The sequence below is a fragment of the Pleurodeles waltl genome, chromosome 4_2, assembly GCF_031143425.1.
Source record: "Pleurodeles waltl isolate 20211129_DDA chromosome 4_2, aPleWal1.hap1.20221129, whole genome shotgun sequence".
NCBI lineage: Eukaryota > Metazoa > Chordata > Amphibia > Caudata > Salamandridae > Pleurodeles > Pleurodeles waltl.
In genome coordinates, this window is record NC_090443.1 from 386,671,487 (window position 1) to 386,685,102 (window position 13,616).

The 13,616-nt window shown below is 43.6% G+C and overlaps 1 protein-coding gene across 4 annotated transcripts in view; it reads right to left on the reverse strand.

The window, feature by feature from the left end:
• DNM2 (dynamin 2) overlaps nt 1-13,616 on the reverse strand; it is a 658,491-nt gene that overhangs the window by 302,815 nt on the left and 342,060 nt on the right. For all 4 annotated transcript variants that reach the window (XM_069231533.1, XM_069231530.1, XM_069231531.1 and 1 more), the window contains exon 12: nt 10,724-10,794. In XM_069231533.1, the coding sequence (XP_069087634.1) occupies nt 10,724-10,794 (71 nt within the window). The remainder of the gene's footprint in view (nt 1-10,723; nt 10,795-13,616) is intronic.

Here is a 13,616-nt window from a genome sequence, read left to right on the forward strand (position 1 = left end):
ATGATTCGTTAAGTTCACGGAGGAATGTGGTAGGAAAGGGTGACCTATCGTTAAAAATGAAAGAACAGTTACCATAAAAAAAAAAGAATATTATCATAGAATAATAACAATATAATTTGCCATTCACATAGAATGCCAGAAAAGTATCCCGATGTAAAGGGAGATTGAAACAGGGGACGTATGTAAATCCAATGTATATCATAAGACGAGTAATGGTGTGCTTATCACCGAAAAACATTGCATTGCTGAGAATCTGGGCACATAGTGTGGTGAGCGTATCACTGTAGAAGAGATGAGTAATATGAGGAGTGTATGTGGACAAAACTTATGCTGGAGGGGCGTGAAGACACACCTATTATTGGCGGTACTGGATCCTTTACCCGGAACTCCTCAGAAACTCAATTCTCTTCGCAGCCAGTGGCCCACAGAGCGTTATAAGGGAGGCGGCTGACCAGAAAGTACACCAAACCAAGGAGGAACGCCCCTGGCAGAAGCAAGGTGGATGGGGCATCATAAAACGTAGAAGAGTATGTAGGCAAGAAACTCTGATCCCCAGGCTGGGGATAAACGAGATGCAGGGTGCAAGATATCCCCAAGAGTAGAAGCAGAGGGCACACAGAAGGGGAGGAGACCAAACTGTCCCTTACGCAGACCAGTCATCGCCAACTTTGGAATCAAATGCCAGAAGAAGACAGGATCCGTAGTAGGACTGTTTATTAGCGCTGCCTCTCTTCCCTTCCCTCTGTTCTCCTCAGTTGACTGGACAGAATCTCGCATCTCAACATTCTATTGCAGACTCCCTCTCAACATAAGGAATGTTCTATTACGGAGTGCGGGGGAAGTGAAAAGGAGCTGTACCACTGTCACATATAATGCCAAAACACGGTTTGGTCAAGCCAGGATGCTGGTTTTGAAACCAGGTTTCCAGATGGCATCGTGCAGTTCAGATCTTGGATGGGTATCACAATCTTTCCCTATTCAGCCCTGATTACAATCTTATTAGTGACCCAAGAGGTGAGCTGGTTGTCTTGCGGCTCCTATGAAAGGTCTCTATTTCTTTATTGTTGTTATAGATAGAGTAACATTATAGGCTTTTAAACTATATATAAGAGAGGTTTTAGTATAGTGTGCATCTTGAACTGAATTATTTAAAGAAATTCTCAAATATGAATGTCATTGACAAAGAGGCAGAGTCAAGAAAAGTAATTGTCCATGGTGACACAATTTGTCTAAACTGGGAAGCTAGAATTGAAATTATGGTCTCTAGGTAAGGCTTCACAACTAGTTTTGCCCTAGGTCCAATAACTGCTCCGGGCTGACCTTATGGAGATTATGCAGATGCATTAAAAAAAAGTCTGTTTCTTTATAGGATGAAGCAACAGCAGAAGAAACGCCCCTCTTCATAGAACAGCTCCACCCTGGGCGCAAACAGTGCGAGCGACCCTCCTTCTGAAGATAGGTACAGCTGGGTAGCATCAGCACAAACTTTTCTGGGAACAGGCACGGTACTAATCGGGCAGCAGCAGTGCAAACTTCGTTACCTCTTAGATCAAGGGAGAGAATAGCAGTAGCAAAGCGAGCTTCCCTCTCTCACAGAACTCAGTATGTACAATCTTCTATTTCCCGCAGAACAAATCCAGCAGGGCACAGGCGTACAATCTTATCACTCCGAGTATGTACACTTAAGATGTGAGTGGCATGTTGGTTAAAGAAAGATCACTAGAGCGGGGGCTTAACTAACCAAGAGTAATGTACAGGAGGATCCGTTTTTAGTTTTCCAAGTATTCAGAAATGTTATTAACCTAGTAGGTCATTGTTATCTGGAGCAGTCTCACTACAGCCTAAGTAAATATGCTCTAGACATATACACAGATGCCAACCTCTTTGAAAAAAAGTTTTGAATGCGTATGTATCAAGCTGTGTGCAATCCCAGCCTTGGTACTGGGACTACGCAGACTATTAAGGGTGCTGGTGAGAGGTATAATGGATAATACACAATGCTGAGATAGGTTGGCTTCGCTTTAGTAAAGGACTGAAGGACAGAGGGGGTCATTTTGACCTTGGTGGTAAAAAACACCTACCGCCGTGGTGACAGCCGCCAAGATACTGCCACTGTGGCTACCATTCGTCTGCCATATTATGAGCACTGCCGGACTTCCACCACAAGAAAGGTGGAAATCCGGCAGTGTACATGGTGGCGGAGGGTGGTGCTGCTACCACCAGCACCACCACGCTAGTAGAAGGCTGCCGGGGGGGTGAGGGTGGACTGTAGGGGAGGGGTGTTGTGTGTGTGTGTGTGTGTGTGTGTGTGTGCGTGCATGAGTGTGTGTGTGTGAATGCATCAGTGTGTTTGCGTGGTTGTATGCCTGTGAGTGAATGCGTGTAAGAATGGTAAAGTGAGTGTGTGTCTGCATGTCAGTGTGATTGTGTGTAAGAATGTGTGCGAGCATGCTTGGAAGTATGCGTGTACGAATGCGTGTATGCCAGTATGTGTATGAATGAGTGTATGCCAGTGTGCGTGTATGGGGGTTAGGGGAGTGTGTTTGGATCAGAGGGGGTTGAGGGGTGTTTGGATCAGAGGGGGTGGAGGGGTGTTTGGATCAGGGGTGGGGGGTGTATGTGAATGTCAGGGGGTGGGGTATTAGTGTGTGTATGGGGTCGGCCTTTGGATGGAGGGGGGTGTCAGGTGTGTGTGGTGAAGGAATTCCCCGTCACCGGTAGGGCCTACCGCCATGGTTTTTGTGATGCCACAAAAACCATGGTGGTAGGCAGGTTCATAATGCCGCCGCCGGCAGTACCGTGCCGGCCGCCTGGCTGGAGATTCATATCTCCAGTGGCTGATACTGCCATTACGATATGAGTGGAGAAGTGGCGGGTTGGCTGCAGCCAACCCGCCATTCTCATAATGTGGCGGTATGTACTGCCAGCCTGTTGGCAGTATTACCGCCACATTTACACTCACTGCCGTTTCATAATGACCACCAGAGCCTTTTTAAAGAAGGCAGAGACTAGGTGCTGCATATATCACACCACTGAAATGACAGAGCTGCCACATGAAGTGCCAACACTATCATCAGATGCAAAATGCTGTAATCATCATCACGATTCAGGAGCATCAGTAAGAAAATAAGTTACTTACCTCTAATTGTAGTTCTCCAGTATTGATATCTTTCATACATTCAAAAGCCAGAGTCATTCCCTGTCGTCTAAGTGGGAGGCCAACAGTACCAACAAAAAACAGTGTAATGTTAAATGTAGCCAGGTAAGACCATAAAGCCTTCACTTTAGTAACATAGCTCTATCATTTAAAAGACTAAACTTCAACCAATCACGTTAAAGCACCCTGTAGATTACCCCCCAGCCTCCCTTTAGAGGCTTCTGTCTCACAGATTTAAGAGCACAAGTGTGAAAATTCATCCTACCAAAGAAAAGGTTGGCCACTCAGGGGAGGAGGAAGGATTGTATGTGAATCTATGAAAGATAACAACACGGGAGAACTACAGTTAAGTAAATAACTTAATTTCTACTCCAGGATTGGATCTTTCATAAACTCACATGCTTGAATCAGATCAAAGAACAGTTAAATAGCACATTTTATACACACACACATATATATATGTATAAATATATACATATATATATATATACATATATATATATATATATATATATATATATATATATATATATATATATATATATATATATATACACACACACACAATTAGAATACACTTGTACATATATCTATCACTATATATCTAGATCTATCTCTTTCTCTACCTATCTAGCTCTATCTAGCTTGATCAATTTCTCTCTCTTTCTCTTTCTCAGTGTACTGTGGAATTCAAACAGTAGTGCTGTTTAAAGATGTGTCTATTCTTCCAGATATTTTGGATAGACACACCAGCAGAAGTAGAAGTCACTGAAGTTCTGGTAGAACGAGCTCACACCTTAGTCTGTAATGGTGTTCCAGCTTGTTGATGACAAAATTGTATGGCATTCGATAGCCACCTTGCTATGCTTTGTTTAGAAAGTGGATAACCGCTTCTCATAGGACTACATACCACGAATAACTGATTGGATTTAGAGAACTGTTTTGTCAAGATAAAATGTAGGCATCTCTTGAAAACATGTCTTTAGAATTATTGGTTCATTTGAATGGAAGTCTAAGCAAACGTTTGGGATGACTTATTTCAGAATCGTTCGCAAAATCACTCTGTTTTTTCTGAATTGGAGATGAGGTTCTTGAATGGTGAATGCATGTACTTCACCTACTCATTTTGCAGATGTTAGTGCCAGTAGAACAGTCACTTTCCACAAAAGAAATTGAACGCCCGCTTTGGGTATAGGCTCAAAATTTATTTTCATTAGCTGAGAAAGCACACTATTTAGTTGCCAGATTGGGGGTGGAAGTCTGACTGGCGGGAAGACCCTAAAAAGACCTTTGAGAAATTGTTTGGAGAGCAGGCTCGGCCATAACAATGGTGATGTCGATCTTTTGGAGCAGGATATGACCGCTAAGTGAACCTTAATGGAAGACCTGACCATGACCTGACTTGAATTACAAGCAGTGAAAAGCGAGATGGGTGTTGTCGCAGCGCCACATTGCTGCAGGCTCAATTATGAGCTGACATCAATGTTAAGGCCCTGTTGCACACTGGGCTGGCGGGCGGTAACGCTGTTTCCGTACGCCGACCCAGCAGGCAACTCTTAATAGGGTCAGCTGCCAGCCAAACTCATAAGGAGGGTCATGGTGTTTCTGTTGCCTTAAGAATGCTGCTACTGGATGCAGGCACTTTGTGAAAATGCACAGGCAGATTTTAGGCCAAATGGGAGGACTTTGAATTGATAATGGCTGCCGGCTATTGTGAATCTGAAAAACATTTTAATGGTGTGGGTTTATCGGGACATGAAAATATGCATCTTGAAGATACAGCATTGGCATATAAGCCCCCTGGTATAGAAGCTGTAAAATATCTTGGAGCGTGATCATATGAAGTATCTATTTTCTAAGACATTTGTTCAGGTTTCTTAGATCCAAAATGGATCTCCATTCCCCAGACTTATTTCGGACTAAGAAAAAACAGGAGGATAAACTGTCCTTTCTGGTGGCCAGAGACTTGTTCTATGGACCCTTTGTTGCGCATAGCCTGGACTTCTTATCTAAGCTGCAAATGCTTTTGTGGGGAATTCTGGAGTGGAGTCAGAGGTGGTTTTTAAATTCAGTGTGTGACCGAATACAATCAAATATAATGCCCATTGGTCTGTTAGTTCATTCCATTCGGAAAAGTGGTTGGAAATATTGCCTCCCAGAAATGCTGGAGGAAATGGAGAAGGAGTTGGTGACTAATTTGTCACTGTTGACGTCTCTGCTCTGTCAACCCACTTTTCCTTTCGGGGGTTTGTCTGGTGTAGGCTGTGGCTGTTGATGCTGCGGGCGAAACTGCTGCGATCCAGACTGGTAGGATGGGTACCTGTATTGCTGATAATGTCCTCTGTAGGCAAGTTACCCTCTACCTCGTGCACCATGAAAAGGAACTTTCCGATATTGTAGGGTACCCAGCAATTTAGTGGTATCAGTATCAGCCTTAATGGATTGGAGGGCATCTTCAATGTGTTTACCAAAGAGGGCTTCGCATCACATGGGAGGTGTAGATTTTTACCTCGCACCTCTGGCCGGAAGGAAGTGTCCCTTGTCTTTGTAGGTCTGCTGGTCATGCCATCTGTCTAAAACCTGGGAACGCAATGTCTGGGCGCAGTTGATTATTTCGGAGGCGGCACGCTCTACTTCATTGAGGATCTTTTTGGCTTCGACTTTGGCATCCTCGGGAAGACTGTCAAGATATTGTACAATATCCTGCCACATTTGGCAGTCATACCGTCTGAGGACTGCCAAAGAGTTTGTTGCTTGCACTGTGAGTGCCGACATTGAGGAGAAGCACTTGCCAATGTTGTAGAGGCACCTGCCTTCCTTATCAGGAGGTGCTGAAATTGGTGCAGATTAATTTTTGGAACGGCGCTGGGCCGCTTGAGTGACTACAGAATGGGGCTTTGGATGTCTGATGAGGCACATTGGAGAATCTTCTGGGGCCTTATATTTTTTGCCCAAGTAGCAGGACTGCACCCAATGTGGCCTGAGATTTCACTGACTTTAAAGCTTCCTCCCAGATGTAGTTGACGATCCGGATAGTTCTGACGCTCTAGCGGAAAGGTTCTTTAAATTGATATAAGAAGCAGTCTGCTTACTTTATGGTCATTGGAAACGTACGTGTCTTCAGGGGTGAATCTGTAGGTGGTAGCATTGGAAATTACTGATTCCTAATGAGGTAATCATTCCACTCAGTGTGGTTATCTTGAAGTTCGCCTTCTTCCCTGTTGTCATCTGAAGAGGAAGTGTCATGCACAGCTATGGTTCTGAGCTGTGGAGTTCACCTTGCTGAAGCGACTGCCAGAATGTTCTGCAGAGTGTGCTGAGTAGAAGGCTATACTAGAGGCATTTCTGGAGGAGCTGCCACCTGGTGATGTAGCTGTAGGCAGAAAGAGTTTGAAATAATCCATCAGCATAATGTCCTTTGTACTCATACCATTCCCTCCTAGTATTGTTGTTGATATGGCTGTAACTGATCCAGGTAATGAAAGCCATGTTGTTGAGGAAGGTGATATTCCTGGTTGCAAGCTACCCCTAAGGGACCACTGTCATCTGAATCATTATCATCCATGAGATGACTGGGTGGTAAAGGCGACACCTTGTTTGGGGATGTATGTGCTAGCATCACAGAAATGGTCTGCCCCATTTCTTTTGGTTTTTCATGGTATTGTTCCTCCCCTCGATGATGGAGGTTTCACTGGCACTGTGGTTGGAATTGTTTTCGCCATAGACGGTGTTGTCATCGACGAGACAGACCAGTTTGAACATCGAAGGGATGAGCGTTGTAGACTGTTGTCGACTATGTGGTCGTCATCGAGGGTGATGTGACCACAATCACAGATGTCATATCACTTTGGTAGCCACCCCCATCATCGTCAGTATGCTCAGACAATTTCTCCGTTGGCAGTACCAACAATGGTTTCTTAAATTTGTGAGAAACCCAAGGTGAAGGTGTAAAAGGTTTACATCTCGATTTCCCAGTTTTTTCGGAGGGAATATCAAGTCCTTTATGTTTGTGAGAGTGTCCCTCAGAAGGGCTATGTTCTTTATGAGACCCATGGTGGGTCTTTTTAGTAGATTTCTAGGAAGCCTCATATCCATAAACAGGGTCCACCTTAGCTTAACATTTTTGGAGCTATAGTAGTAATAGCAACCTCCCACGTCTGTCCTTTAAGGTTTTTGAAGAATAGGTACAACATACCGTACAATATTTCACCTTGCGGGATGGGTAAAGGCAGTATATGAAGTCCTTGTGCTGATCATCTGAATGCAGCCTATTGTTCTCACATGTTCCAAATGGCCCAAAAAGACCTGTTTGTGCCTGCTCTGACATTGTAATGTCAGTTTTGTAGCAGATGGTAGCATGTTGTATTAGATAGAGAAAAATAAAATCTCCCTGAAGTTTGAGAAATAGGATGAACTGAGCAGAGCTCAGGGAGACTTCCTCACATGACATGCAGTAGAAAATCTGAGACAGAAGCCTCTGAGGGGAGTGTTCTAGGGGATGCTTCAACATGATTGGTTAGCCTCTTAAATGATAATGTTACTGAAGGGAAGGCTTTATGACCTTCCCAGGTTATGTTTAGCATTACACTGCTTTCTAATGGTACAGTGGGAATCCTACTTTGACGACGGGGAATTATTCAAGCATGTGATTTTATGAAAGATCCAATACGAGAGAAGTACTCATTTTATGTTTAAAGTGTGCTAAAATACTTTTATTGTGAACATAAAGGTCTCACCTTGAACTACTGGCACTGAGAAAGGTTTTTACTGATGCTGTGCAGCATGTCTAAAGAAGAAAGCCAAAGAAAGTGCTAGAGATCTTAGCCGCTGCAGTCTTCACATTTTGTAGGCGCATGTACCACGGATGCATGGGTCAACACAAACCACAGGGGCTTTTTTCTTAATTACTTACTGATCCAAGTTGGATTGGCAAATAAAAGAGTAGTGTAAAAGCATGTTTTTGAAAAAGTGGATAGGGGTAGCAACAAGGAGAGTGGGTGTAGAAGCAACAGACGGCGAGGGTGGGTGGGGAAGCAACATGGAGGGCACAGGTGGGGGAGAAGTACATAACTGTCTAGAGAGCAATGTGAAACGCTGGGGAACAGAAAAACATGGGTAAGAAGGTGCAACATGGAACAGGAGAGGCACATGGGTGAAAAAGCAATGCAGGCAGGGAAGAACGCAAGGGCAAGCACAATACAGAGAGGGGTTGGAGAGAAGCACAAGGGTAAGAACAATATGGAGAAGGGCTGGGGCGAAGAGTACATGAGTGAGACAGATGAAAAACACTCACGGAGTGCTTAAAAGTAGTGGTGTGGTCAGGGTGGTGTGATGGTAGAGTGATGGTGGTGGGTGGTGTCTGAAGTTTGAGTGTGTCTAAGAGGGTGTGTATGTATAAGTATGTTTACATTTCTATGATCTAACAAACCCTATTTCCCCAACAAATATAAACCTGCAAATGTGTTTCTAAAAGCCTACATGAAATATAATTTTTAACAAGTAATAGGAAATATTGAGAACAGGCAGCCTAAAAGACAGGATAGTCTGCAGATGACGTAATTCCCTCATAACAGTTGCACGTCTTTTAATGACAGTTGTGCCATATAAAAGAATAAATATAAAAACTAGTTACATTGAGAAAGATATGTATAGCTACTCCTACTCACAATGTGCCACTGGAAACAGGATCCTGCTCTTTATCCACTGCAGTGTGGACAGGATGTGTCTAACTCACATCACAATTACCGTGCCAGCCTACACCCAGCACGCTTCAGTCAGCTTGCAACGTGCATCATCAGCATGTTACTTTGTGTGGCTTGTATTCTCACTTGTACCCTTTCAATGATCAACTCCACAATTCTGGGGACAAAGAGCTGCTTATTAAAAAGGCAGTTCTATTTCAAGAGTCCACACGCTCAATGTCTTGGGTTTGTGAAATCGTACGTATGGTTTAGCAGGTGGTGGGCTGCTTTAGGGCTGCCACAGTTGTTTTGGGGCACTCAGTCACCACAATACTCAGTACCATAATTTTTTTCAGTCTCAATCTAAGAAAAACAAAATTACACTGTGTGCAAGCTTGGTTGCCACAAACTTCACATGATGTGTTTGTTTTATAAAAAATGAGATTCATTTTGGTAGGGTCATAACTTTTTCATATAACACAGAAGAGCTGGAGGCACTCTTGTGAAGTGCTGGAACCAAAATGAAAAAAAGTACATCCGAAAGCGCATGAGCAGTGGAAGGGCACTAGGTGCCGCAAAGAAGGTGTCCTTGGGTCATTCTCCATGAGCTGGACAAACACAAAAAGGAAATGAAGCCGGCACATGTTGACCAAAGGGAAGCAAGGAAATTTGTGACAAAGCCGATCAATGGTAAGCAATGGGCAAACTTTATGCCCTTTGGAAGTAAACAAAATGCTTTGCATGCAAGAGCACATGTGCTGTCTCCGGCGAGAATGAAAAAACGGGAAACATGGTCAAACCTATCACTGTGAAGAATCTCAGAGTCACTCAGTATTGTAGCACATTTCTTATGCTCACTTTTGATAGTACTTTTAGGCAGTAATGACACTTGATCTATGAAGAATTAACTTGGTTTGTAAATCTTCCTCAATTTATTGCCTGCTTTTTCGCCCCAGTGTCCACGCAGTTACACAGTCATCCAAGAAATACTCAGATGATTGAGGGAATTAAGTTTTTTTGCCTTTTGTGATTCAATTCAACAATCCTACGAAGCGAGAAAACAGTGCAAGAAAGGTGTATATTTCAGGTATTTTTTGGTCCAGAGTAAAGCTTTAACTAAATGCTTTAGGACTATTCTAGACCGAATACTTGAAAATAAGAATACAAAAGAAACAGAAATATTCAGGGTGGCCCTCTACAACAAATGTCATTAAGGATAGTAAAAGGGGACTGCTGAACCTCCAAGATGCACATTGTAGCAGTCCAGTCGGATCAGCTCCAGAAAAGTTCTTGAGATGCTAAGTGAGAACTCCTGCTTGTATGCTACAGGGAAAATAATTTAGGCTGTGAAAGTGGGAGACTTGTGTCAGAGTTTCATAGCATGGCAGAAAAAAGCAACTAAATAAGCATTGTCTGAAGAGAGAAGTCTGATTGGTCATCTCACATGGTTGAAAAGTAACACAGTGGAATGTGATCCCTCAGCCAAGGACTACACTAGGTGCATCAATCCATTAAACACACACATTGGAGAGAAATAGCAGACAATATCATGCAACATGCAGGCAAAACTCTTAATACCAACATCTGCCAAAAGCGTCACACGAAGCTCTCAGTGCACAGAAACAATGGGTAGGTTTTGATGCAAGTCAGTCATTAATAATGGGTGAAGCATGCAAAATTTTGACTTTCCTTTGCTCCAAAAAGGGGTAAAGTTTGAGTCACAGACCACATTTACAGCCATGGTAGAGAGTAATGAAATCACGTAATTAGAGCACAAGAAAGGAAGGAGGAAAAAGGAAAGTTAGATTTTAATACACCAACAATCACCTGCACTAGACAGTGTACAACTGCCATTACCAACAAAATGAGGAGGAGAAAAACATACTTGGCAAAACCGATGAAGTCTTCGTGGTTTGTATTGATATAAGACAGCTCGATGTCAATCAACAACAGAATCTAGAAGGGAAGAAGATATGGAGCTTAGAGTTATCACAAATGAAATAAGGGAGGCCTACAAGCGGTGTTTCCTTTCAGGAAAAAGCTCTACATGAGAATGGTAGGATTCAGGTATTTAGGTTGTGTGAAGTGGGACGTAATTAAAATACTAGAAACACAAAGGCCAATAAGTGGGGGTAGGTAAGTCAGCACAATATGTTTTAAGCAATTAAAGTCTAAATATCACCTAGAGAAAGGACCCTCCTAAATGAGAGTGAGGTACCAGTTATGTACACCTTTGGTAACGCTTTTTCTGGTTGACACAGCACCTATCCTGTGGATTCCTCACCTTTTGAATATCCCAATGGGCCAGCATTCCACCAAAATGTTTCTTCATAGCTTTCCCACGTCGACGAGGATGGCATACTGCCACGGCTCTGAGCACCACTGTGTGATGTCATCGAAGTCATAAGAAGCCCTCATTGGCGTGTTGAACGTCAGTTTCCATCTACTTTTTTCGTGCCTTCGAGGCAAATGGGTGAAAGCAACGTCACAAAAGCAACATGTTGCAATCCATATAGAAAATGTCACTTACCCAGTGGACGTCTGTTCATGGCATGTAGTGCTGCAGAGTCACATGGTTTGCATACGTCTGCCATCTAGTGTTACAAGTTGTTTTTCTTCGGAGAAGCTTTTTCGAGTTACGAGATTGAGTGACTCCTCCTCTCTGTGATAATGCGCATGGGCTTAGAGTCCTTTGTTAGATTGTTTCCTTTTCACCGTCTGGTTCGGACGTGTTCCCTCTCGCTTGATCTCGGTTCAGTACTACCTGTACTTCTCAAGCTTTCCTTTAAACGTCAGTATCGTTTTCAAATGCGTTTTCTAACTACATTCGATCCCATTGTATTGTAGGAATCAATTAAACGCCCTTTTGGGGGACAGCGCCCTTCTTGGGCCTACTGCGTCACAGGCTTATGGATCGGACTGTTTCAATTCTGCCCTCGATGCCATGCTAAGCTCCCCTACACTGACCAACACTAGGTGTGTAACCTCTGCCTCCCTCCCTATCACAAGGAAGAAACCGGTAAGGCGTGTCGATCCTTCAGCTCCAAGAAAACTCTGCTGGATCGAAGAGAGCGTCGGCTAGAGATGGCATCAAAGCTGACCAAACAAACATCGACATTTTCGTTAAGGAATAAGCGCAGACTGCAGTTTCCATCGCAGACTCCGAACGAGACTCCGATGGGGACAGCCAAGTGATTCCAGGGGCGCAGTACGAGTGTACGCCAGCTCCTTCCCAACACCAAAAAAAACAACTAAAAAAATTAGCACAACTGCTCTTGGGTCCACCACTACTTGCCAGCCATGGTTGGACCCAAAAGTTACTTTCCGAAGATCGGCCCTCGGGTTCAGCGTCCAAAAAGACCAAAATGCATTCAATATCCACCGAACAGACTGCTATTCCTGTTTCGGGATCAACTCGAAAAGTCAATGCTTCCACTTTGGAAGCAAAGCATTCATCTTCCACCTTAGAGCCAAAACGCCAAAAGTCCTGTTCGGAGCTGAAAAAACTTCTATCGGCTTTGGAGTCCACATTCTCGGCTTGATTCAAACAGTCGATCTCCAAGCTTTCAGAGCACAAAAGGGTGGGAAAGAAATATGCTCCATCTGTAGAATAATCCACAGACATAAGGCCTATACTTGAGATGATGGACCATAGACAGCGAAAAATACAAATCCTTAAGGATACTGGAAATATTATTGCCTCTCCTCCTTCTATAACCAAGAGGAAACTATCTTTCCAAGAGACTTTGGAAGCTGGGCCTTCACCTGCCAAAATCTTCAAACATAAGGAGAAACAAAAGGCAGTACATCAGCCTTCACCACCGCTTTCTCCTTTGCTACCCACTTCTCCACCACCTGATACTCCTTCCATCTTACCCATGTAGCCAATAAACAGTTTAACGTCCAGCCAAAGATCACAAGTCCTGTCTATGTAAAAGCTCACAGCCCTTTTAGGATCCAAGCAATGAAGCATTTCCTCCTCCTTACATGGATGTAGAGGACGATGGAAAGTAGGAAGGGTGGTAAAATGGCCCAAGTGGAAAGAAGTAACCACTTTTTGTAGTAAAACAATCCTGGTTCTCAGTACCAACTTACCTGCATAGAAAATTGTGAAAGGTGGTTTCACACTTAATGCCAGCAATCCCCTAGCAGGTCCAGCTGATGTTAGGGTAACTATAATATTAGTTTTGAAAGCAAGTAGTCTCAAAGGTCAACTATGTAAGGGTTCAAATAGCGCACCCATAAGGTAAGTCAGTATCAAATTAAGATCCCACCGGAAGGTTGGTCTGGTAAGCAAAGGAATGCTGAAAGGGCAGACAGATATTGCTTAACTGTTGCAACTGCACAACCTTATTGTGCTCTGGAAAGCACAAAACGTAAAATATCAGACCAAAGGGTTTTTAGAGGGTCAACCCAAATTTTCTTCACACTACTTTACAAATGTAGCCCATCTACCAGTATGAACCAACTTGGAGTGTCGTCTAGCCAGTAAAATAACATCCACCACGTCAGGAGGAAGAGTGAAAGAACTCTGGTTGCCCCGTTCAATCTCCAAGCATGTCAGTGCAGGCTCTGGAGGTGGGGGTGTAGAAACTGCCCAGTGACAGAGAGAATGTCTGCCTTGTGAGGGAGACAGAGAGGAGGGCACAGTATGAGGTGAAGATCTGTGTACCACACCCTTTGTGGCCACTCCCAGACTATTAATATGACTTGGGCCTGGTCTTGGTGAATCTTCCTCAGAGGTCGAGGAATCAAGGGTACTGGGAGAAATGCATAAG